Source organism: Lytechinus variegatus, chromosome 13 (assembly GCF_018143015.1).
Source record: "Lytechinus variegatus isolate NC3 chromosome 13, Lvar_3.0, whole genome shotgun sequence".
Lineage (NCBI taxonomy): Eukaryota > Metazoa > Echinodermata > Echinoidea > Temnopleuroida > Toxopneustidae > Lytechinus > Lytechinus variegatus.
In genome coordinates this window covers 10,360,726-10,382,553 of record NC_054752.1, presented here as the reverse complement: position 1 = coordinate 10,382,553, position 21,828 = coordinate 10,360,726, and the positions used below count along the sequence as shown (strand labels likewise).

At 36.4% G+C, this 21,828-nt stretch overlaps 1 protein-coding gene across 1 annotated transcript; it reads left to right on the top strand.

The window, feature by feature from the left end:
* The first annotated feature begins 768 nt into the window (after positions 1-768).
* On the top strand, positions 769-15,622 carry LOC121426174 (DDB1- and CUL4-associated factor 13-like). The gene is made up of 10 exons (XM_041622373.1): positions 769-921; positions 3,991-4,190; positions 4,493-4,600; positions 5,690-5,779; positions 7,973-8,128; positions 10,128-10,288; positions 10,675-10,839; positions 11,801-11,936; positions 13,095-13,258; positions 14,077-15,622. Exons 1-10 carry the CDS (start codon positions 849-851, stop codon positions 14,162-14,164), a joined length of 1,341 nt encoding a protein of 446 aa, XP_041478307.1. The 5' UTR covers positions 769-848; the 3' UTR covers positions 14,165-15,622.
* The last annotated feature ends 6,206 nt before the right edge of the window (positions 15,623-21,828 follow it).

The following is a 21,828-nucleotide window of genomic DNA, read 5'->3' as shown; positions in this document are numbered from 1 at the left end:
TTTTGTTACAAGGGAGACACACATTATGCATAATCGCTTTCACAAAATATCGCTTAACTTTAGAATTCACTTGATCCTTTCTTAGTTATCAGATTTTGAGAAAATTTTTCATTGTGATTCGCAGTGAATTTCAATTCATTTAATTTGATATAATCATTTTCAGCCCGAAGTGCCCCTTTAAAGGGAAGTCCATATTGACATCGGCAGTCCTTAACTACGTTGTCATAATATTTTTAAAAGGGACTAATGTAATGAAAGAAACATTAATGAAAGTTCAACAAAAAAATCAAATAAGAAAGTGATGAAATCAGACAGTTTCAATTTTATGACTGAAGATGCGAGCGATTCCCCTTTACCCACATGTAATACAAATCTATGCAGAAACATTATTCCATGCAAGATTTTATAAAAACAAAAATATTTAGTGAGTCATTTGAATCACAAAATTAAATAAAAAGACACCATCATCATTGTAACTGTCATTATCTTTCATCATCGACCTTTTTTTTATTTTTTATGTTTAAAGTAATTATTTTCACCATTGTATGTATTCTGCTCATTTAATATATCAAATAAATGTTTTGGGTTTTGATATATTCTTATTTATATTTGTTAATCACAATCCATTTTTCACAAGCGATTTTGCGTCTGATTATGACTTTTTACAAATTTATTATCATTTTTTGTCAGCATATTATAGTGCTATGCAGAAGAAAATGAACAAAACAGAGCAAATCAATCAATTTTTTACTTTTTTTTCATCGCCGATTGAATCATTGCCGACACCTTCAGAAAAGACGACGGGCATGCGGATTTCGTAGAAAGCTGGAATAAAATTGCATTAAAAGATGGTGAAAGTGAAGGTTCTGAGTAGAAATCCAGATGATTACGTCCGAGAAACTAAGCATGATATACACAAAGGTATTTGCTCGATCTTTAAGACCTAATGAAGTGCGTGGGACGATTTAGTGAATGGCGTTTTCTCTTGTTCTCTGTACTAACTTCTAGTCCCACTCATAGTTGGAATTGCTGGAAATTGATACGGTACCGGTACTGAATTGATGATGGCGAGAAATAAACGTGGCCTTGGCTTTGCTTGTAACACTAACAGCTTTAACAATCGTAAAATTGCATTTGCGATCGCCTTTATTACAATATTCAGGCTATTAAATAGCTGACCACCAATGAATGGACAGTTAAATCCAGGGGGACCAGATTTCACAAAATGAAATATTGGACAAAAAATCGACAAGCACGCAAGCTGAAGCTGCACGAGCGGATTGGCCGGGCCGAGCTGGGTCTTAACTAAAGAAATCAACAAAGAAGGCTACACAGTGTCATACTTGTAAAAAAAATTATAAAGAAAAGGAAGGGAGGGTAAACAAAAAAATGAAGGAGAGAATGAAAAGAGGGAAAAAATGAATTAAGAAAGAAAGAAAGAGAAAATGAAGGAAAAATTAAAAGAACGTTAGAATAAAGGATGAAAGAAAGAGAAACGGTTTCTGTCATTCTTTGAAATGAATAAAGGAAGGAAGGGAAGAAAATTATTCCTTCATGTTCATTCTTTGAAAGAAAGAAAGAAAAAAAAACAGCAATATAGGGAAAGAAAGAATATAAAGTGAAAAGAAATAAAAAATGAAAAAGAGGGAGGAAAGAATAAAAAAATAATGGAAGGAGAGGAAGGGAGAAGGAAGCGAAGAAAAGTTTCAGGAAAGAAAGAATGAAGGAAATTTAAAAAGAAGGAAAGTAAATGAAAGAAGAAAAGAAAGACAATGAACCGAGAGAGAGAAAGGATCAGTAAATGAAGATAGATGAAACAAATAAAAAGGCCAGCAGGAAAGATAGGATAAAGAAAGGATAGAAAAGAATGAAAAATGAAAGAAAGAAAGGAAGGAAGAAAGAAAGAAAATAAGGTACAGCATCACACACAGGCATCTCATCCCATTACAAGTCCGCACCGATCACAACAAAACTCGAAACTAAAGCTGAAACAACTAGATCTAGTTATGAAAACTCAATAACTTGCTCCTCCGATTACATCACCAAATCAGTAATCTGAGAATCCATAATATGATTGTAAAAATCTCCCACTGATTTTGTGATTATTTTGGTGGAAAAACTGTTTATCAATATCATGTGAGATTGTTGCACCATTGAGAATCTGCTCCGATCCTACATGCCTAGTAGTAGCCTGCTGCCTACCACACACTGGCAGCAGCCAGTTCATTTGCAATATATCAGGTAGCAAGAAAATCACTACAGAACTTGCAAAAGTCTACAGTTAATAGTTTAGTTTAGTTTACTCCAACGATGTTGTAGGACGAAGCCTGTTCATCGATCAAAGTAGAAATGTCTATTGCTGCTCTCCTTCAGACAAAATTAGATGCGCTACTTATGTTGGCATGGAGGGGTGGCAGGGGTATCGTAGACAGTGAAAAATCCCATGGAAACACACAAGAAACGAAAATTACTCAAAGTCATAGGCAATCTTCTCCCAATGCTTATCCAGTCTATTCTTAAAAGCAATCACTGAACAAGCAGTAACTACATCTTCTGGGAGACTGTTCCACACATCTATCACTCGGTTAGCAAAGAAAAACTTACGCACATCAAGACGCGAATATCTTTTCTCTAGCTTTAAGGAATGACCTCGCGTTTTACCACCTTGTCTCAGATAGAAAAGTTCAGAACTTGAATCATAGTAACCATGCAGATATTAATGGTTTATTGTTGTCTCTGCTTCGTCATCTGTAAGTTATTTGATGAAAATTCATCACTTTTCTATGTATTAATTATATTTTGTTCAATATTCTGAAATACCGGACAAATGGGCATCCTGGGAAGGGTTTGTCGGGATGTTGGGACAAAGGAGCAAAATATGGGACGATCCCAGGAAATATGGGACATCTGGTCACCTTGGTTTAATCCCATTATGAACATGCAATTTCTGAAAAGCAGAGAATAAAACAACAAGGTGAACAACATGCCTCCTCTTAATCCCAAAGGTTTATAGATGGTTGCTGCATGAATGAATGAATAGAAATATGTGCTCCAAGCACTTCCTCTGAGTTGAACTGGTGATAGTCACGTTTTTAAGAGAGAAAGGAGGTATGAGAGATATGGATTTTCTGCTGGAAGAGAAAGACAAAGGCCCGTATTCTGAAGTCAGGTTTAAAGTTGTGGTTTAAGTGTGGATAGCCAATTGTTACATAAATCACTAACAGTAGAGATATCATATATTTAGCTCATTTGGCTCTTAAATCATTCATGGAAAAAGCGCTATATAAATCCAATTATTATTATTATTATTATTCATAATTGTGTAGGAAGTATAAAGAGATGATTGTCTCCACCATCGATGAATCAGGAAAGAGCACAGTAAACATTACAAACATACAACTTTATTAATTTTTTTTTTACACTTTTTGCTTACCATAATGGTAGCACATAGACCATGGTCTAAGTTAAATCTGACTTAAGAATACAGGCCAAAGACTATAGCTAGAGTTAATAGTGCACATGGTCAGCTTGTATCGTAATTTCATAGAGGAAGCAATTCTTGGATGGACTTGTCATAAATGCATGGTGAAAGAGATTGATGGCATGGACAAAGAAGGGGCTTTTTTTTTGGGGGGGGGGTTAAAAATTTTCAAGAAATTTCTACATAAGTAACCAAATCAATCTAAGTTTTTCACAGAATTTGCTCAAGTTGGTGAGTGATGAGTGTAAAAATCCCCTATGAAATTACATATGTAAAAATTATTTTGTAAAAAACTTTTAGCACTTTGATTATGGGCCACCCCTTTCAAATGTATTAAATTCAGCAATAGGGCCTATTTCAACCTTTAGAAATGGACCACTTATAAAGTAAAATTTGCCCATAGTACCCAAATTGAAATCATTTGAAGAATTTACAAAGGCCCTGTTGTCACTGATCCTTCTTTGTGTCGTTTCTCTGTAGACCTCAGTAATTTTCCACTCTTTTTTCAGTTCCTCGCAATTACGACCCGTCCTTGCACCCGTTTGAGGCGCCGAGGGAGTATATGAGAGCTTTGAATGCTACTAAATTGGAGAGAGTGTTCGCAAAGCCTTTCCTAGGGTCACTAGAAGGTCACACCGACTCTGTTCATTGCCTCAGAAAACATCCAACCAGTTTATCAACTGTTGCCTCAGGTGGATGCGATGGCACGGTGAGAACTCTCTTTTTTTTCATTCTTTGCTTTAGAAACATTATGTAAATTGTTTGTGCATTTTGATGCCATGCGATGTAATGATTTATTATGATTCTGTAGGTTTATTTTTTTTCCTGCAACATCAAGTGCTACAATAATTCATTTACATGTATGTAATATATATGTAACACATGCTTGACATTTATATTTAAGTTTATTAGAATTTGAAGTAAAAACCTCTTTGTTTTTTTTAACGCGTGCTTGTCATTTATTATTTTAAATTAGAATTTAAAGTAAAAACCTCTCTGTTTTTTTTTCAGGTCAGACTTTGGGATCTCTCAACAAGAGCCTGTCAAAGAACTATCAACGCACACAAAGGTTTCGTCAGAGGGTTGTGTATGGATAAGACTGGCCAGTTCTTATTCACAGTAAGAAAAACAAAACAAAAAACTGTAAAGGAAATATTCACCTATTGCCTTTGAGTAACCCTGTAAAATGAAAGTGCAGTGCTCTTAGTACTGTCTTTATAAAATTGTGCTACACTCAACCCAGGTAAGGAGAATGGGTACCTTGCAGGAATTTATTCCTTGAAATGCGTGTGCGCTGTAATCTTAGTAATTACAACTGCCAATCGACAAGCTGGGGTAATAATATCCAAGTCCTTTGGAAGCGCATAAAGACATTATTCATAATTGTGATATGCGCTATACTAGAACTGTATATTACTTTTATTATTTAATGTAATTTGTTGCTCTGTGTACTATATCTTACCCGTAAGTGCAATTGCATATAATTATACATTACTCACACGTGATGAAAGCAATATGCATGGACTAACAGTTAACATTTGTGTATCCTACCAAGATCAGATTTCTCACATTGTTGGAATTGAGCAATTTCAGTTCAGGTTCTTCGTTCAGGTAAAAAAAAAAACAGTGATTTTTACTGACTGCTATAAGCTACTGAAAATACTTAATGATAATAGGCCAAATATATATCACCATCTATCTAGAAATATTCTATTCCGAGGCGTGTTGTTATTATTATTACCCCGGCTTTAGCTCGAGCTGCCTTTCAGCACTCATACATTCAAGGAATTAATCCTGTCGGGTACCCATTCACCTCACCTGGGTGGAGAGCAGCACAATGTGGATACATTTCTTGCTGAAGGAAATTATGCCATGGATGGGATTCAAACCCCATGACCCTCTGCTTCAAAGTCAGAAGACTAATCCACAGGGCCAAAACGCTCCAACGCTACTTTGGCATCTGATGAACTCAGAGCTCTGCAAGGGTCAGATTTTTGTTGAGAAATGTACCCACTTTCCTAAAGAAATAATTTTGAAGTGGTATTTAATTCAATTTAATTGCCTATAGTTGCGACGGATGGTGCAAACTACCAAATATGCATGCATTCACTATTTTTGTGGAGCTTTGCTTTTGAAGGAGATTCAAATCACTACATCAGTGCACCAACATGAATTATTTGCTAATCTTCAATTTCATTTCCCTTGTAGGTTGGAGATGACAAAACTATCAAGAAATGGAGAACATTCCCGAGAATGAACGACACAAGTCAAGAACCTTTAAATACCATTATTGGAAAGGTATCAATAGTCATGATATTTATTGATCATTGCAGTAGCAAAATTGGAATGCTCTTTCAAAAGCCTAAGTCAGAAGTGCAGGTACAAGTTTTTGAGATCCCATTCTTCATTCTTGGAAAAGATAAAATCTACCTTTAGGCCTAAACCTGTCTGGATGACGATTGTAATCATGATGATGATATGGTATTTATATTACGTATATATCCACCTTGTTAATTAGGTGCTCAAGGCGTTACTAATTTTCCCTGGCTAAAAAAGGCTACCGATTTCAGTGCTTACGTCATTTGTCTTTTTTAAAGAAATTTCTCTCTGCCGGTAGATGGGTATCAGCAGAGGGAAATTTTATATCTGATTTATTTATATTTCTTCTGCATGTCAATATATTATGGTAACACAAATATAAGAAGTTGTAACAATAAATCAGATATATGCATCATTGAACACAAAATCACTTGCGTAGGGACAGTGATTTTCCGCGATCGCGGAAAACGGACGGAATTCACGGAAAAGGCCTTTTGAAACGGAAAGTGGCATTTCAAACGGAAAATCACGGAAAACATATTTTCCCTCAAAATACACAGAATAGCAACAGAAATTACTCCAAAATAACAACAAAATGAGAATATTAAGTGGCCGCAAAACCCCAGAAAACACGATCTCACTTCGCTACAATCATGACAATTCACACATCATGATTGCTCTCGACATCAGCACACTCGATAGTACCCCGCGATCGTACCCGGCCGGCCGGGTTGAGCTTCACGTCGCTTCAGATCGCTCAACTGCACGGTCGTGTGTTGCTGCCCTCTACGTTTGAAGATGTAACAGCACGATATCGTGGTCTTAAAATCCAAGATGGCGGATTGGCGAAAGTCGTTGACTGATGATAACGATGTCCAAAAAACCCAAAAATTGTCGATGAAATTTAATTTCACCGTAAAATAATGCTAATTATGTGAAAGGTGAGGATGTATGCATGCTAAATCAGTTTGAAAAATCATTAAATACACCAGCATATATCCGATTAGAACGGATTCTATTGTGTTGTTGGTACAGTAGCAGATACAAATTTTGGCCAGTGCGAGTGTATGCGCTTTGATTTTGCTATTCAATGTGTAAACGGAATTGTCACTTTTCCGTGTGTACAACGTCTATGGGGAAACGGAATTTCCGTTTTCTGACGTGCTGAAACGGAATTTGAGATTTTCTGAAACGGAAAAGGCAATTTTTTGAAACGGAAAATCACTGTCCCTACTTGTGGGAGAATGAATTTCTTGATTTAGTCCTTCAATATTGTATACTTTAGACTGTCATCCAGTATATACACTCGTAAACAAACTTTCTGCATATTCATGTTAGGCAGTGTATACAGCCACACGCGTGTGTCTTTACCATCCAGCCACACCCGTGTGGTTATATCCAGAACACCTATCTGTGGATACCGCCACACGCCGCCAGTAATAACAGTAAAACACGTACCGTATGTAGGTCTGACCGTCTATATCACGATCAAAATAACCTCATTTCTTCATTAAATTCTTACATTCTAAACCCCTTTGATATCCTTAGATAGATCGTTTCAATTTCATTCTCACCGTCTTCTCTCCTTGCTTTTCTTGTCTTGTTACAAACGGTCGTCTGTTTAACAGCAAATTCTCTTTTTCTACTTGTGTCGATTCTGGCTTCCTTCGCGGTGGCAGACCCATACAGCGTTAGCGCAGCGCAGTAGTAGACATACACAGTTTGGGTTACGTAACCCAAACTGTGTATGTCTACTACTGCGCTGCGCTATCGCTGTATGGGTCTGCCACCGCGAAGGAAGCCAGAATCGACACAAGTAGAAAAAGAGAATTTGCTGTTAAACAGACGACCGTTTGTAACAAGACAAGAAAAGCAAGGAGAGAAGACGGTGAGAATGAAATTGAAACGATCTAAGGATATCAAAGGGGTTTAGAATGTAAGAATTTAATGAAGAAATGAGGTTATTTTGATCGTGATATAGACGGTCAGACCTACATACGGTACGTGTTTTACTGACTGTTAGTGTTATTACTGGCGGCGTGTGGCGGTATCCACAGATAGGTGTTCTGGATATAACCACACGCGTGTGGCTGGATGGTAAAGACACACGCGTGTGGCTGTATACACTGCCTTCATGTTAATGTCCAACAACCATGCATCTCTTATTTTCAGAATATGTACATCTCAATCGATCACCACTGGAAGGATTCTACGTACGCTACGTGCGGGTCAAAGGTCGACATCTGGGATGAGACGCATGCTGACCCCATCAGGTCATACTCGTGGGGGTCGGATAGTATACACAGCATCAAATTCAACCCAGTCGAGGTGAGTTTGTTCACTTATCAAGGTCAAATATAGTTACTAATGCAATGCATTCATTGTGTCTTGTGTTATGATGTATGAATGTGATAGCAAATATTAAACCTACTTTAATATGCTCTCAGAGTGACTAGATGTGTTACCATTAAAGGATCCTGAACAGAAAAGAGTGATATATCATTTTTGGCTGCTACACCCTTTCAAGCTCTCCCCTCTCCAAAACACACAATTCATTCTAATCTCTTCTCTCATTCATTTTTTAAAGGACATTTTATCAATGCACGTTTTAGTGTTTATTATTTTTATCAATGATTCTCTGTGCAATTTCTATATGTGACTGTTTTTCATTATAATTGTATTTTATACCATGTATATCTTTATGCATCCCGGTAGGATGCAAAAGATATTGTATGTTTGATTTTGCCAGCGCCATAATGAGGCTGCGATGAATGCAAGGAATGCTCCCCAGGGAGTGGAAATTGTGCAGTCTTCGTGCGGGATTGAAATGAATCCAATGACCGGGGTAATAATATGCTGTAACACGCTTTGGGCCATTCTGGGAAAGGCGCTTTATAAAAATTGGCTATTATTATTATTATTATCTTTAATTGAGACATTGTAAAACATGTGCAATTTTGTTTTGAACTACATAACGTACAATGAAATTGAATTCTTGAAGGGATGCTCTAGGTTGAAGATATTTTATTTAAATAAACAGAGTCAAATTCACAGAGCAAAATACTGAAAATTTCATCAAAATCGGACATCAAATAACAATGTTATCGAATGTTAAAGTTTAGCAATATTTTGTGAAAACATTTATATGCACGTCGTCATGAATATTCATCAGGTGGGCTGATGATGTTACATCCCCACTTTCCTTTTTCTTATGGCATTACATGAAATCATAATTGTTTAATATTTGCAGAAATGTGTAAATGATTAGGGTTAATGTCTCCATTATGATGAAGTAAGTTGTAGCATTAAATAACTAATGTACTTAATCAGTTGTAAATCCAATTGTTTTAGTTCTTGGTGTAAAAAAATTTGAATAAACCTAATTTCATATAAATAAATACAAAAGAACGAGTGGGGATATGACATCATCAGCCCATCTTATGAATATTCACAAAGACAGGCCTAGAACTGTTTCAATGGAATAATGCAAATTTTTAAAATTCAATAACTTTGTTATTTGTTTTCCGATTTTGATCAGATTTTCAGAATTGCTCTGTGAATTTCACTCTTATCTATTTGGATATAAATATCTTCATCCTGGAGTATCCCTTTAAAGGTCAAGTCCACCCCAGAAAATTGTTGATTTGAATCGATAGAGAAAAATCAAACAAACTGCAAATTTCATCGAAATCGGATGTGAAGTAAGAAAGTTATGACATTTTTAAATTTCGCTTATTTACAAAACAGTTAAATGCACAACTTAGCGATATGCGAATGAAAGAGTTGATGATGTCCATCACTCACTATTTCTTTTGTTTTTTATTGTTTCATACAATATTTCAATTTTTACAAATTTGACAATAAGGACCAACTTAACTTAACCATAAACTTGTTGAAATAATGGTAATTCCACATGTTTAGGGAGAAATGAAACTTTGTTTCACTTGACAAGGAGGAGAAAATTAGAATATTTCATATAATAAAATACAAAAGAAATAGTGAGTGGGTGACGTCATCAGTCTGCCAATTTGCATACCGACCAGGATGTGCATATAACTGATTTGTGAAATTAAGCGAAACTTTAAAATGTCATAACTTTCTACATCCGATTTTGATAAAATTTTGAGTGTTTTTTTTTTTGTTGGATTTTTCTCCTTTTATTTAATCAACTTTTTGTTGGGGTGGACTTGTCCTTTAAGAAACTTAGTTTAATTTGGCCATGCTACACAGGGTTTGCCAATTTGTCAAATAAATCCAGTATTTGCTAGTAATCGGTTACAATTTTCATGAAACTGAGCATTATTCTGTAATATCTCATTTCTCTCAGACGTACATGCTGGGCAGCTGCACGCAGGATAGAAACATCATTCTGTATGACATGAGAGGGGCGGCACCGCTCAGGAAGGTCGTCATGGAGATGAGAACAAACACAATCGCCTGGAATCCGATGGAGGCTTTCGTATTCACCGCAGCTAATGAAGATTATAAGTAAGATGATTCAAGCTCCAATTCCTGTTGTAAAGTAACGGTTCTCAAGATTTGTAAGATTTCATTTAGAAATGGTTTACGGTAAAGAAGCTCATTGAACCAGCAAGCAAGTATCATTCTTATCAAATAATACTTCTTTTTCACTATTTCCGTCAGCTATTCCTTATTCTTTTCCCATTACATCAGTCCATCCTGTATTGTACACATTATTTTTGTTTACATAGTTAGAAGAGGCTGGTGTACACTTATGCAATTAACAAATACATAAATATTTGTTATCAATATTGAAGAGGCAGCTGTTTTCACAATGTGTAGGAGTTCTCAAGTTTTATTATTACTCCTTAATAAGACCTTTAAAAAAACAAGTATGTTTGTCTCTCTTTCAGCTTATACACATTTGACATGAGAATGTTAAAGACTGCCCTCAATGTTCACATGGACCACGTCTCTGCGGTTGTGGATGTAGATTACTCACCGACAGGCAAGGAGTTTGTGACTGGCAGCTTTGATAAGACCGTCAGGATCTATGCTGCGGATAAAGGACACAGTCGGTAAGTCAAATGGACATTATACAAAATAGCGAATATATATCAGGTGTTAGCCGAGTTGAATAGAGCGTCTCTTTATTTCACCAAATGCAAAATCTCGCACCATTGCACGAAGAAGAATATTCGCTATTTGTGTTGTACAACGCCTCGGAATATAGCAAAAATATGAAAAAACAAGAGTTTTTCCCTGCAGTAATCTATTAAATGGAAGCAAAAAAATTGAAAGTGAAAAGCGAAATCCCACAAGCGCACATGACCTTGGGCAGCATTGCGCATTTAGCCAGCAGGCTTATACGCATATTGCACCTTCATTTTACTGAGCGCAATTAATTAAATCGCATTGTGACGTCACCTTAAGCCGTGCAATGGTACATTTTGGATGGTACGTCTTGTGTGCAACGGTACGAATGTTTTACATTCAGCCTCTCATTTGCTCACGTACAACAAGCTAAGTAGGCGTTGTACAATATTTATGAGTAAACTGTGAATATGTAAAATTGCTTCTGGTCACAGTCCTTTAGCTGATAACAATCATCAGACAACTAGAAGTGTAGTAAGTTAATGATAATAACCAGGGATGTAGTCAATGCCGGAACTCCCAAGTCACGAGGCCGCTGGAAAAATTGAAAATATCTGATTTCTTTTTTATTTACTGTTTGTATATTGAGATATACCATACCAAATATATGCAACATATATATTTAACTGGGCATTGTGGCATGCGCCTGTTATCCAAGCTACGTGGGGAAGTTACAAATTGATGCAGAGGTTCGAGGTTCGAATCCTGGTCACGTCTTTCAGATGGTGACATTAGAGGTCGGTCCCAGATGTAAATAATCATATCTGATTGATACACGTCTGACAAAAACTCACAGCATTTTAGCTGTATGAGACGAGTCTCGATAACAACATATTCTCAGTGGATCAAAAAATATCTTTCTTTTTTTATTTACTGTTTGTCTAGTGAGATATACCATACCAAACGCATGCAACATGTAAGCTGTGTGAGATGGAGTCTTGATAACAAGTATATTCTCAGTGGATCCGATGAGATGAACATCAGGATATGGAAGGCCAACGCTTCAGAGAAACTTGGAAAGGTAACCTCCTTTTGAAATAGTTATTCAATACAATTGTATGTTAATAATAATAATATAGGTATATTTACCCAGGGAAGCCACTTCAGTTCTGAAAATTGTTCTCCCAGCGGGCCCTGCTATTATTATTACCACGGCTTTAGCTGGGCTGCCTAGGCGCTCAAGCATTCAAGGAATTTCTTCCTACCGGGTACCCATTCACCTCACCTGGGTTGAGTGTAGCACAATGTGGATAAATTTCTTGCTGAAGGAAATTACGCCATGTCTGGGATACGAACCCACGACCCTCTATTTTAAAGTCAGAAAACTAATCCAATTGGCCACAACGCTCCAATGTTCAATTGTCTATGATATTCTTGGCCTATTTTTACAGAAGGATGTGTTATTGAATTTAGTTTCTTTAGTTCTCTACTTTCTAGTTCATTAGAAAAGTTGTACTGCTCATAAGTAGATAGTGGCCTGAGCAGTTAGTGATGTGAAGTTTAGAAAAAATAGGGGTCAGACAGACAAACGGACTGCCCTTTAATAAGTGCACTTTCTGTGTGGTGCATTCTCAAAAAGTTTTTTGAGAGCTGTTTTCAAAGTCAGCTCTGCTGCTATATGAATTTTTTGGGGTATAATTATGTTCTAAATCAAGTAAAATCACAAAATTTACTCATAATTGGCAGCCATTTTAAGAAACAAAAGAAAAAATAAGGACAAGACATTCTCAAAAACTTAATTTCATTTGTATAAATACCAGTTTTGTTAGCTATCTAAAAATTAGTTCAAACAGAATATGAAAAAAAATACCAATCAAGTGCTTGTATATATATATAAATGAAAAATATGTGCCAAATGGCTCTGGAAGAAAATGTTGTTATTGATGAGAAAAAAATTAGCACGGAATTCCACCAATTGTCTGGTAATTTTCCAAACAATATTAATACACTGTCCCACATGTGCTTTTCTGTGTTAGTGATCATCAGAATTATCGATTTTGAGCTATTAAAGATTTCATGATTTCACAAAGATAAGTTTACATCAATGTACCAGATCTAGATATATGACAATATGGTGACAAGTAACCTTGATTTAAAAGACTTTCTCATGAAATAATTTTTTTGCTGCAAATACTTTCCTCTACCTTTAAAGTTGATATTGATATTTGTCTTTCCACAGCTGAATCGAAGAGAAGAGGCTTCCACCCTGTACAATTCTAAACTAAAAGAGAAGTTCCAGCATCATCCACAGGTCAAGAGAATCAGCAGACATCGTCATGTACCTAGTATGGTCTATAAGGAGACCAAGACCATACGTATACAGAAGGAATCGAGAAAACGAAAGTATGTATTCATGTTTCCTCTCTTTTTGTCCATTTTGTATTTTTATCACACTTTCAGTGATTGTGATGATTATTATTATTGTTGTTGTTTTCGTTGTTGTCGTCATCAACATTATTTGTTTAATTTTTGTCATCATTATCAACTTTGATAACATCAGTATCATCATCATTGTCATCAACATCATCATCAGTCCCTTCATAATAATCATCGTCACAAAATTTGATCATCATCATCGTCACCATCATCATTACTAGTAATATTATTATTTATTTATTCATACAAACTTGCATAATATAAATCATGAATTACTCTTTGATAGACATATGTAGGCATATACAAACAAAATGAGCAGTGTTTCATGCTAGTCAAGGGTGTTAAATGCATAATGAATAAATAGCTGTTGCTCAGAAGCATAGCACCCTGTAACACTTCTTCCTGTTTCGAATGAATATTGAATGTAATTTGCAATGTTTATGAATTCCTTTCATTTATTGACTTGTACTAATTTATTCATTTTGATATTTATATCTTGTTAATTTATTGATTTGTTATTTAATTAATTATTCATTTATTCATATATATATTTACTGTTGGTATAGTTCATTATTTTACAGGTTTCATTAGTTATTTATTATTTATCTTTTTACATTTATTGTTTAATTTTTTTTTTTTATGCGATGAATTATTAACCTAGTTTTTATATGCTTATTCATACAGGTGTTTATTTATTTGTTCATTCAGTGATGTATTCTTTGTTAAGTTATTTATTCATTGATATTTTCATTCGTGTATCTCTTCTCTATTTGTTTTATTTTTAGGGAGCACAACCGAAGAAAACACAGCAAGCCAGGAACAGTGCCATTCAAAGCCGAAAGGAAGAAGCATATCCTATCAGAAGTCGAATGATCAGACGCTCTCTTTGATATTTATTTCTCATTTTTGTGAACATTGTGCCCATAATGCCTGCTTTATAGAGTATTCCAGGCTAGGGCCCCGCTTTAACCAAGGATTGTGATCGATCCAATCAGTCTCACATATGGAAAGCCAGCCACACCATTATTCCAGGCTAGGGCCCTGTGTTACAAAAAAGTGTCAGTCCCAACTATGGAAAGCCAGCCACAACATCATGTCAGGTTAGGACCATGTTTTCCAAAGGAGTGTGATGATCCAATTAGTCTCAACTATGGAAAGCCAGCCACACCATCATTTCTAAGCTAGGGCCCTGTTTTACAAAGGAGCATGATGGATTTTAATCAGTGGCAACTTTGGGAAGACAGCCACACCCTCATTCCAGGCTAGGGCCCTGCATGTGTTTTACAAAGGATTGTCATCGATCAAATCAGTCTCAACTATGGAAAGCCAGCCACACCATTATTCCAGGCTAGGGCCCTGTTTTACAAAGGAGTGTGGTGGATTCAGTCAATCCCAACTATGGAAAGCCAGCCACACCATCATTCCAGGCTAGGGCCATGTTTTGCAAAGGATTGTCTTCGATCAAATCAGTTGCAACTCTGGAAAGTCAGTCAAACAATCATTCTAGGCTAGGGCCATGTTTTACAAAAAAAGTGTCAGTCCCAACTATGGAAAGCCAGCCACAACATCATTCCAGGCTCGGGCCATGTTTTACAAAGGATTGTCTTCGATCAAATCAGTCCCAACTATGGAAAGCCAGACACACCATCATCCCAGTCTCAGGCCCTGTTTTACAAAGGAGTGTGATGGATTCAGTCAATCCCAACCATGGAAAGCCAGCCACACCCTCATCTGGAATTCATCTGTCATTTCTGTGGATCGTTTCATCGACATCTGTCAACAACAAATCATAGCTGACAATTTTCCTTGGTGTTGATTGGCTGAGAAGGACAAGTATCTGACTGTTTCTATAGTAACTGTCTGATTAAAGAAACATTTAAAAATCTGGGAAGGTTTAGACAAAGAACTCTGATGCTGTTGGCTTTCCATAATATGTAAGATTGATCATAACAATCACATTTATTTACGATGACCAGGACATTCCATTCCTTTGTTTGAATAGCTCGCCACCATTGAAGAGTGATTCTAATATTCAGATATATGAGATGGCGTATGTGTTCTTTGTGCTAAGCAAATGCCAAAAAAAAAAAATTAACAACATGAACGTTATTATTGGTTTACACAGTTGTCCAATAAAACAATACTGCAGGTTTCATGAAAATAACATAAAAAGATATAATTATACACATAGAGTTGCCAACCATGAAAAAAAATAGAATTTGTTATGAAATTATGACTAGAATACAAAGATACAAAAGGACAGTCTAAACCTATTCCAGAAAGGAATTGATGGAAAGGGGGGGAAGTAAAATAAAGTATGTTGTATTTTAATTCCTTGATTTTCATCTCTTGATTCATTTATTCATTAACATGTTGTGTGGTGACGTGAGTGATATATTTTCATAATAGAGTAATAAAGAAGTACTTCAGATTATTATATGTAAAGACTAAAGAGAGAATTCACTGTGAATCATGCAGGTAATATGAAAGTGTGTGATAAAAAAGATGTAAAAAGAAAGATGTATAGATGAAAGGGAGAGAGAGCGTGAGAGCAAGTATGAAAGTGAATTTTATGTACCTGTAGGCCTACAGTACCAATCAATCTTAATTCTATGGAAATCCATCAGTGTCATAATTTTTTCTGCAGGAAATTTGTAAAATGTCCTTTCTAAGCAAAGGAGAACAGACCAAATTGTGAAGAAATCAAAGTTTTGAACAAACGTTCATTTTATATGTTGACGTTTGTGGCCATCCATAGTTGCGATTGATTGGATCAATCACAACTCTTTGTAAGACAGGGCCCTGATCTCGGTGATATAGTCGTATTTAACCTAGGTTTAACAGACTTTCTCATTAAATCAGTGTTTACTGCAACTAATTTCATTATCTTTAAAGTCAAGATAGGCATATATATGTGTTTGATTTTGGGGACTGCTTATCTTTTTACATCAGGTCCAACAACATTTTGAAAGTTGTTACGGTTTTTTCCCCAAAAGTTTTTTAATGCCTCTATTCAATGCTATTCTTGGGTTTGGTAGTTTATACCAAACATCTTCTTTCGCAAATATTTACAAAATTTGTGGAAGAAGCCGGGAGAGTGCAGAATCAGTATTGTGATGAAAGGAGGGAGAGAGAGAGGGGGGGAGGAAATAGGGAAATAGAAAAAGAGAGGGGGAGAGTGGGAAAGAAAGAAGGAAGGAAGGAAAGAAAGAAAGAAAGAAAGGAAGAAGAGAGAGAGAGAGAGATTGTTGGCAGTGGAGAGGGATCGGGGCTTAACGAGAGTGGGGTAATGATTTTTTTTGGATAATGGGGATAGAGGTTATACAAAATTGGTAATATGAAAAAAATATATACATGTAGGAACGCCTTATTTTAGTCTGTAGAGAAAGAGGATAATTAAAGGAGATCGGATGTGGGGGATTTCGAAATTGGAAACTTAGAAAAAAATAGAAACGTCTTGTTTTAGTTTTAGATTATTATGAGCGAAAAGGAGGCAAAGTGAGACGAATGATGGAAAAAAGCAGAGCAGGAAATAGCGAGGAAAATCGGTGACTTAGCGCAAAATTTTGAGGGAGCACAGCTTGGTGTATGAGGGATATTTTTTTACAAAATGCCGGATCGAGTAAACAAAATGTAAAACGAAAATGTGATTTGTGATAGATTTTAACATAATGTTCAGCAGTGGCGTAACTATGGGGGGCACGTGCCCCCCCCCCCCATCGGCTGACCCCCCCAAAAAACGGGGAAAAGGATAAAAGAGGGAGAAAGGAAGAGAAACGTAGTGGGAAAAAAGACATTATTGTTCATTATAATGTTATATCATATCATAATTATGTTATGTATATTACATAAACATTTTTTTTCATAACTTTTTAAACATAGTTTGCTCAGGGCCTATGTCGTCATTGTTCCTGGTGCCCGCATTGTCTGTTTACCGAGAAATATAATCCTGTTATACTAAAACCTCCTGTTCTCAAGTCAACATACACCAAACTGCCAAATATATTTCCTCGCACTTCGAGTTATTATTGTTTTACGTACAATAGTATGCTTTTTCATGACTACTTAAAGTGATTGCCCCATTTTAAGGTCTTAAACATTTCCTGTCCCTGCTTACGTTCGCAGTAGTGAATTGGTGAAATATGTCTGCTCTCCATAAATTCCTAGAATCAGTCCTTAAAATGTCCCTTTTTCTAATCTGAATATTCAAAATTGTCAGCTCGCGCTTTGTGCTCGCATCATTTGGTTAGTGAATTATGTATGGTCTTTCATGAATTCCTACAAACAAACCTTAAAATGCCCCTCTTCAGGTCTGAATTTCATAAATCTTCAGCTTGCGCTTCGCGCTCGCAAGATTTGACTAGTAAGATGGGTATGTTAATCAGGTTTAGATGTAATTCAAACAAAATCAGCAAGCGCTTATTGGCACTCGCATTAGATGACTATGGTGAGATGTGTATATTCTAATGGATTCCTAAAATATAGTCCTTAAAATCTTTCTGCTTGGGGGTCAATATTTACAAAAATTTTAGCTCGCGCTTCGCGCTCGCATTATTCAGACAGGTACGTTTCATGATTACAAAAGATTGATTATAATGTCCCTTTTTATTTCTGAATATCAAAAATTTTATGCTCGGGCTTCGCGCTCGCATTATTTGACTAGTGAAAGACATATCCGTTTAATGGCACTGTCCTTAAAATGTCTCTATTAGATCCGTATACCTGGCAACTGGGAGCGCTTCGCGCGCTCACTTAGTGACTCAAAACTTTTGCTGGTGCCCCCCCCCCCCCCCAATGCCATGACCCACGGTACGCCACTGATGTCCAGTATGCATATTCCACCCCTTTTCATTCGCTTTTCTCCTTTTTCTATTTTTTTTCGTGGTCATGAAGCTTTTGGGGAATCCGGAGCAAGCGCTCACCCCGGCGCTGGCTTGCTATACTAGCACTTTTAAGAGAGCATTAATGTATTCAGAGGTAATTTTTACAAGTGAGCGTGTAGCGACCGATCGAGAGAGAAAATTTTCGAAGCTCTCAAATTATGGTGAGAAAAGGAAATAAAAAATTAATATCCGCCAAAAATGCGAGATAAACAGCCTTCATTGACCTTGGGAAATTTTTCACCAAAAGTGGATCTGGAGCTGTTCGCGGGTGTCTACTTGAAAGCAAAATAGCTTCTTGTTTTGGGGACTCATGTTTAGTTTTATTTCACTCACTAAAAAACACCCCGCAGCCGGCCTAAAAACAAATGACCTATATCGAATGCAGGTTTGCAGATCAATTCCATTATTAGTGATAGAATTATTCCTCTCGGGTACAGACATGCAATAACAACACCCCACAGTCTATAACATGATGCTTCATTATCTCGTCATGTTGTGGCACACAAGAGGTGTGTCCTTACCGCTCGGCACAATAAAACAGCTACACTATCTCCCGAGTTACAGAAATGGATTTAATTGGGTAACCGCACGCTAATAGGTGTCATCATTACACCTGTGTGTTTGATTGAAGCACGGTTCAAGGTAAAAGAGCGGTGCGATCACAAGTCAAGATGGATATCCAGAGATATGTATCAAAGCGATAATTACCAGGAGCGTTTTATACGGAGATAGTGGTTGTCGCCATGATACGTACCTACATATTCAAGAAAGATTTTTTTTTTAATTTACTCTTTTTTTATTCATGTCCAATGGGCCTTATCTCTCAGAGATTTATAGGCATACAGTCATAAACAAATATTCGAAAATGTGTTATATCAGTACATTCTCATTATTAGGGTACATACGATCACTGGCTAATACAACAACAACAACAACAGTAATAATACTGTAATATATAATAATAATTATAATAACAATAATAGGCTTTTACATGGCGCCATCTATCTAGAAATATTCTATTCCGAGAAGCACAAGAAAAAAAAAGAATGAGCGAGTTTGGATGGGTGTCGAATTTGACTCGAAAATCAAGGGAGTGGATCGAGGGAGCTAATATAAGCTGAGTGCGACTGAAAAAAGGAAACAATGAACTGGGAACATTTGGCTGGACTGAGTTTTGTAAAATTTCGCTGTCAAAACCATAGCCCGGGGGGGGGGCAGCGGCGTACCTAGGATTTTCGAAAAGGGGGGCAAATATTTTTTAGGATATTTCATCCGCGAAAAAAATTGAGAAGCAAAACAAACAAAAAACAGAGGGGCCACACGTCTGTTTTCATTGAAATTTTACATTACAATTTGTTAATTTTGCTTCTCAAAGGGGGGGGGGACTCGTCAGGAGGGGGAGCAGTCGAATATATTGCTGTACACACGCGTGACCAAGTAATTTTCAAACACTCCCTAAACGAGTTTTTCTTTGTGTGCAAAATAACACCCTAAACAAGATTTTCGCAGGCTTTATTTACACTGTTTGGCCCCTAAACAAGTTGTCGCTAAAATATGACCTCGGGAAAAGACTTTGGGGAAAAAAACATACCCTAAACACGTTTGGCTAGTCTTAAAAAAGCATAAAGCTGTGGGGGACATACCCTAAATACGTTTGACCCCGCGATTGACCATTCACCAGTATTTTAAAACCACCCTTTTTCTTGAAAATGTGTGTGTTTATACCCTTAATAAGTTCACGTGCGCTGATTTTTTTTTGGTCACGTGTGTGTACAGCAATATATTTTACTGCCCCCCCTCGGGGCACGTTGTCAGGTCCCTAAGTAGAGAGCAAGAGGAAATTTCAGAACAGCACAGGTTTGTCCTGGAATCTGGACAAACGATAAATTTGCGATTTTTCTTCAGCTCCGAATCTAAGGACGAATTTGCTGTGTTCTGGTTCACCAATTTTCGACAAAGACCTCCCAGCTTTTCTCCATATTTGAAAGGGTATTTTCAATACATTTGCAGTGTTCTTCAATCCGTCGTGCGTCGACCTTTTCTCTCTTTTTCTCTTTTCCTTTTCACAAAAATTCGGGGGTGGGGGTTCATGCCCCCTCATCTTAACGCCAGTAGGCCTAATTTCGCTTAATGAAATCCCAAAACAAAAAAGTAAATAACACGGGCGACATCCAGATATTATTACGAAGGATAGGATAACTCATAGCTGGGCTAAAAAGTGTAAATTGAATGAAGGAATGAGAGACATTGTCTAATATAGTTCTTCTTGCTTCTCCTTCTTCATTAACCCTTTCACCCCCCCCCCCCCCTTTAACAATTTTACAGGACTGGTCACAACGTGTCCTCTCGTAGTTCCACCCCTATATATATTTGCTACTTTTTAACAAGATCTTTCCAAATTGACTAATCCCCTTCAGCAAAGCGTGACAGACTTACTTAAATATTCTAACAAGGCGTGATAGACTTGAACCACAATTTTCCAATCCATGTCACGTTGCAAGATTCCGAGAAATGATACCAACGAAAAGCTTCTTATAGGAGATGTTATCGCGCAAAATTGTCTGACACTAATTCGACTCGGTATTTGACTTGGAGTGACAATATTCACCTTTCTTTAATCGCATTTGGGCAAATGTATATTCCCAGCATAACCTATAGGTTTTCATAGCTGATTCTTATACATCTTCCTCCCTTTCGTTTTTCTTTACTTTTAATTTCTTTTTTTCTTCTCCTCCTTTTGGTTCTTCACATTCTTCTTCCTGTTTTCTTCTATTTTTTAATTTCTCCTCTTCTACCCCAGCTTCCTTTTAATTTTCTTCTTTCTCTTCTTCTCATCCTCTTTCTTCTCCTCCTCCACCTTCTTTTTCTTTCTCATCTTCTCCTCCTCATCCTCCTACTTCTGTCTCTTCTCCTTTAAAAAAAATTATTACATTTCTCCACATTGTTCTTCTATCTTCCTTTTTTCTTGGAATTGTTTATACTTTTTAACCTTGTTCTATATTTTTCTATTTCCTCATTCCGACTCGATCTATCTCATTGTAATCTTATTATTATAATTCTTCTTTATTTTTACACTTTGTCATTGTATATGACATATCAGTGTTTTTCCATTCTATATATATATTTTTATATCCTATATATATCTACTCAAAACATGATATTTCAAATGACATAAGGTGAGCAATAAAGTATCCTATCCGACCAAACATGTATTTATTTTCTGCTTTGTGATTATCCTTGCCAAAATCCTACTGTCAACAATTAGCATAGTAATTATAGTGTTGTAATATGTTTCTTACATCTAAATGCATATTTGCACTCATTACGAGATACCGTTGTTTGAGCAGCAAACTAAGAAATCGCAAGGTTTCAGGTAATTATTGATAAGTGGTTTAAAGGTCCTGTAAAAGTTAAAGTAAGTTAACAAGAGTCACGAAGTTTCATTTATTTCATTTCATTTATTTTATTTCAACACAGTAAACGAACTTCAGCCAATGGCTGTTCTTCTGAACGTCCGTGCGTACAATGTATATACAATTAAGATACATAATACGAAATAAATATACAATCAAAATATCATCAATATTACAAAGAAAAACAAACAGAACAAACAAGTTTACATCACTGTGACGTCCAATTTAAATATGTTAAAAC

Bases quoted from the DNA above. Each gene is read 5' to 3' on its own strand.
- LOC121426174 (XM_041622373.1), top strand. From the start codon at position 849: ATGGTGAAAGTGAAGGTTCTGAGTAGAAATCCAGATGATTACGTCCGA. The intron at 922-3,990 runs GTATTTGCTCGA...CTCTTTTTTCAG, and splicing joins TAAGCATGATATACACAAAG to TTCCTCGCAATTACGACCCG. The intron at 10,840-11,800 runs GTAAGTCAAATG...CTGTTTGTCTAG, and splicing joins GCGGATAAAGGACACAGTCG to TGAGATATACCATACCAAAC.